The 5,104-nt window shown below is 35.7% G+C and overlaps 1 protein-coding gene across 1 annotated transcript; it reads right to left on the bottom strand.

Moving 5' to 3' along the window:
• Window positions 1-1,682: 1,682 nt before the first annotated feature.
• Window positions 1,683-4,567, bottom strand: LOC111919722 (uncharacterized). The gene is made up of 5 exons (XM_023915303.3): window positions 3,893-4,567; window positions 3,501-3,612; window positions 3,299-3,413; window positions 2,224-3,216; window positions 1,683-2,125 (listed from the first exon to the last, which is right to left on the bottom strand). Exons 1-5 carry the CDS (start codon window positions 4,092-4,094, stop codon window positions 1,892-1,894), a joined length of 1,656 nt encoding a protein of 551 aa, XP_023771071.1. The 5' UTR covers window positions 4,095-4,567; the 3' UTR covers window positions 1,683-1,891.
• Window positions 4,568-5,104: the final 537 nt, after the last annotated feature.

Raw genomic sequence — 5,104 nt, 5'->3', positions numbered from 1 at the left:
GACATTTCTTGTCCAATATTACCAAAAGGATAAGAAACTTTGGTTTTTGTCTATATTTAGGTAACCATCTTTTTTTGTACACATTTGACCAATAAACTTGTTTGACATGTTCATAATAAGGTAATATTACCGTAATTACCGGTCATATTACTCTATTTTGAACAGATCAAACAAGTTCAATGGTCAAATGTGAATGAAAAAAACTTTGTTACCTAAATGTAAACAAAGTCCAAAATTCGTTACCTTTCTAGGTCATTAACCCAAATTAATTTGGCTAGTGGTTCCTGATTCTAAATGGACAAATATGTGTAAGCCACAAATACAATCAATTTAAGAAAAAAAAAATGGAAGAATGTAGGGCCGAAGACACATTAGGGACAAACGCTTGAAACCCAACCCAATAATAGTGATTTACATCGAAATTTTCTAACTCCAACTAACTAAACTTGATCAAATGTTTCAAACCCAACCCAATAATAGTGATTTACATTGAAATTTTCTAACTCCAACTAACTAAACATGGAATGGACTGAAATTTCAATCAAATATTTTACACATTAAACCGTATAAATATTTTATTATTATTTTATTTTCTTGATTACATTTTGCTTATAAATTCATGTTTTTATAGAAAATCATTCGATTAAAGAATTAAAGATAGGACTAATGTTGTTTCACTAGTGACTTCAAGTACATTACCATCATGTTTACATATGTTTGTATGCCTTCGATGTGTTTGCTTTCTGCACTCTGCAAGTGATCCTACGTTGGAATTTGACCTTGGTTCTGTTGTGGTGCTACACTACTAAGACGATGACCATCCAACTATTTATATTTGGTTTCTAATAAACAAAACTGTAAACCTTTCTTCATGAGATAGACTAATGGTGAAAAAATAATTTAATGCTTGTGTATGTATGTTAAATCTGATCCAAATTTTCATCTGGTTCCAGATCTTCATAATGTTCATATCTGGATTTTTTTTTTGGTTAATCTCGTGGTGATGGTGGTGGGGTTGACCAGTGGTGGTGGTGTACCGGTGGAGGTGGTGTTTATTAAAGGGAAAGAAGGTGAAGAATGGAGTAAACAGGTCTAGGTCTAGTACAGGGAATAGAAGGGGGAGGGGTTGGGGTGGGTTTCTTTTTCTTTTTTTTCTTTTTTTTTTAATTGCTGTATTAAAAGAAAATTAAAAATAATAATAATAAAGGTAAATCCATCCTTTTTATCAAATAAATTGTATTAAACTCACAACAAAATAAAAAGTTTGGATTGATAATGCAAGTCCAAATCTTTTTGGACCAATATAATAATTTTCGACATAAAACAAAAATCATTTTGTAGTTGTCTTTCTAATATTTGTAGTACCCCTGTATAGTTGCACTATTTCAGTTACATTCATCCTATTATCTTTCTTAAATTCAAATCAAAACTACATAACAAAAAGAAGATGCAAACGAACATTCAATTTTTGTATTCTCGTCATGTTTGGGATCACCATCTTTGAAACGACCATAAAATGTGACAAAAAGGAATCATTTCCATTTGACAAAACGAGGAAATCACACACCTTTGTCTAGTTATGGCCACGTTTTGATTTAGAGGAAAAAAAAACATTTACATAATTTAAATAAGCAACAAGAGGCTTATTATGTAGCCAACTTTTTAAAGGCCAAAAACACAAATACACCCCTGACAAAAGCTTTCCATAAAACTAACAAGTAATAACTAAATTACATGACACCAGTTCTCTCATATTCATGGGTTAAGTAAGCAAATTAGACAGATTCTCTAATAATTAACCATACAAACACCTTAATCCAGATAAATTATAGCAAAATCACCACCAGATGAACACCTTCATCACGATTAATAATAACATTTTCATAATCCCTCATCTCCCACGAACAAGACTACTGATTTCATCATCAATATTCCCATCCAACCACACTCCATTATTATTATTATTCACACTCATTTCAGAGCTCCCATTGCTACTTGGTGAATCGCAAACACTCATTGTTCTACTTCTCGTGGGACCCGCTCCTCCTCTCACACTGTACATAGACGACGCCGGAATATTACTCATCAGCGGCCTCAAATTTCCCGGTACTGTCCGCCTTATATCCTGTTCCAAATAAATAAAAATATATAAATAGCAACCTACTTTACTTATTTTTACAGATATGTAACAAATATTATGTTTAATAATAGGAAGAAAAATACCATATGTCGAATAGCCATATCTAGTGATTTCTTTGATAGTGATCTCCCGAAACCCGAGCTGTCAGGAGACGATGACTTGGCAGACAAATTACTATGTGGCGAATGTTTGTCGTCTTTCTTAGGTGGGACCAATTTCCTCATGTTAATTACCCTTTCCACCATTTTTGTTCCATACAAACCAGGGCTAAGATTGTCATTTGCCTTAGCATATGCACGATTCAATGCAGGGACAGGAACAGAGCTTCCACTCATATGGCTCACACCCGTAGGGAGGCGGCCTCTTGAAGGTGAACAAGATTGTCTTCTTACCCTTCCGTTGACCACCGGCTCCACTGATGTTGACCGGCTAACCGCCATCGGCCGCCCCCGGGTGGCGGAGGTCGGCCGGTCGGAAAGCGAGGTCCTTAAATTTGGTGGTGCATCGAGGGTGTATCCAGGCATTTCTTGAGGCTTCCATGGTCTTTTTACAGTTGGAGAACTTGCACGTGGTGGTGGTGGTTGTGGTTGTTGTGGTGGTGCACCCACGTTTCTTGTATTTGGAACTGGTTTTGTGACGGGTTTTGTTAGTGTGGGTGGTGGTCTACGAGTTGGGGTGGGTGCCCTTGGTGTGGGTCCCCTTGTGGGGGTTGATGATCTTGGGGTAGACCTGGGGGTAGGGGTGGATGATCTGGCAGGTAGGGTGGGTTTGGTTGGGCCCATGGTGGAAGACCTGGGTGTAGGGGTGGAAGATCTTGTAGGTCTGGTTGTTGTTTTGGGAACCGAATTTGAATTTGAATTTGAACCGGGTCTAGATGGTGCACTCAATGTGGGTCTTCCGGTTGGGGTGGCGGGTCTTCCGGTTGGGGTGGCGGGTCTTGAACCGGGCCCACTTGAGGAGGTGGGTCTACGGGGTCCACCACTTGAAGTGTTTAATCCAGGAGATGACAGTGGTTGTCTAGATAGTGTCATGTTATTCCTACCATTTGTCTCAAGGTGAGGATGGGTATTTGATAGCTATCAAGAAAATGAGATTATTAATTCAAAAGTTTGATATTTTAAAATGTTTATAGAATCAAGAATCAAGAATTGGTCTTACACGAGATTTTAGTGCAGTGGGACGAGCTTTAGGAGTTCCAATTTGACCCATGACTGGTTTCTGTGATTCCGATTCCAGTGAAGGAAATAGAGGGGTACCAGGGGGTGTTAAAAGCCTGAAAAAGAAACAATTTTCAGGGAACAATAACACAATGATATATATGATCTTATCTAAATTTATATCATGTAATATAAATTATTACCAATCATAATCATTTTTATCATTTTCAGAGTTGAGAAACTCATCAGCACCAGTCTTTCTGGCTGGTGTGGCTGCAGGCATACCAAACATTGGTGAACATCCTTCAATTGATCCTGAAAAATCAATATAATACAGTTTAATTTATCTACACTTGACATGGAATCTTTCCGATCCTTGAACAGGGTATTTAGTCAAAAGAATAATTGTGGTTAAACAATTTGATAATCAAAATCTTAATCCTCATTAATTTCAGTATTGTACTTTTATTATAAAAAATACTTCATATATAGGGAAGAAAACACAAATCTTTTTGTGAAAGTGACGAGTATAATCGGAAAGTAACGATACCTAAAGTTTTTTAAAAAGAGAAAGAAAATGAAAATAGTGATTTACCAAGTGATGAATCGAACTCTTCTGAGTTCTGAAGAAGATTATTTCGCTCTTTTTCTCGTTTTCTCATTTCCAAAAACAACCCTAGCTCCTCTTCTTTCTCTTTTACAGACTTCCTGAAACTCCCCGTCATTTGCTGTTGCCGTTGCTTCACAGCCGCTGTTCCCGGCATTACCTTCTCCGGTGCCCGGAAACTCCGATTCATCGCCTCAAACAAACAGTACCAGCAGTTTTACAAGCCCGGAGTCCTAAACCCTAAAAAAACACATTGTATTCACGCAACCCAAAGCACAGGCCTAAATCCTAAATGTCAAGAACCCTAACTTTTAAATTTAAAATACAAATGACTGCGTACTGGAATCCTGAAGCTTTAAGCTCCGGATCTGAAAATCCAGCTGAAATGCTTCTTTCGATGCAGGGAAAACAAACTTTCAAATTCAAATTTTTTGAAAAAAAAAATGAAACTCGTCTACGCATATAAATAACAACAGAAGCAAAAGTGATTATAAGGAAAATGTAAATGGAGGTTCCAGAGGAAGATATATATGAAGACGAAAGCTTTGAGCTTGGAAGTGTGACGAAGATGGAAATGTTAGAGAGAGAGGAAGAGAACAAGACAACTTAGAGAGAGAAAGTTGGAACGAGTTGAGTCAATTTGAAAGATGGATAGAGAAAGAGACAGAGGCAGAGTGCAGTGGCAATGAATGTAAATAAGAATTGTTAGAAGGCTTTTTCCTTATAACCAATAAGACAAATAATTTTATTTGGGGGAAAAATGTCAAATAAGTATTGTATGTTATTTTATGAAAAAAGAAACAATAATATTTTTTGGGATTCTCTCGTTCTTGTTATATGTAGTATTGCGACATTTATTATTTCTATAACTATTTACAAATGGTAACCCATATAATGGAGTAATAATTTGATTGATATTAATTTTTTTTTATTTTAGATAAAAACAAAATTATTGTTTAAAAAGATTGCATTATACTTTTATAGAGTATCATCACGTGAGTGCGCTATTATCTTTTGCTTAACTAAGCAATAAATTACGACTTTTGTTATATTAACTAAAAAAGTAACTATTTAAATATTAAAAGTATAATTACCTGATAACTTTGATAAATAAATGTTAGGGAAAATGACTCTTGACGGATAATTAATTTTTGCGTTTGTATTTATTTGGTCCCTTTTCTTTTTTTGTATTCAATATAT

This window comes from Lactuca sativa, chromosome 8 (assembly GCF_002870075.4).
Source record: "Lactuca sativa cultivar Salinas chromosome 8, Lsat_Salinas_v11, whole genome shotgun sequence".
Lineage (NCBI taxonomy): Eukaryota > Viridiplantae > Streptophyta > Magnoliopsida > Asterales > Asteraceae > Lactuca > Lactuca sativa.
Note: the sequence above shows the minus strand (reverse complement) of the source record. Positions and strands in the feature narration are given on the sequence as shown.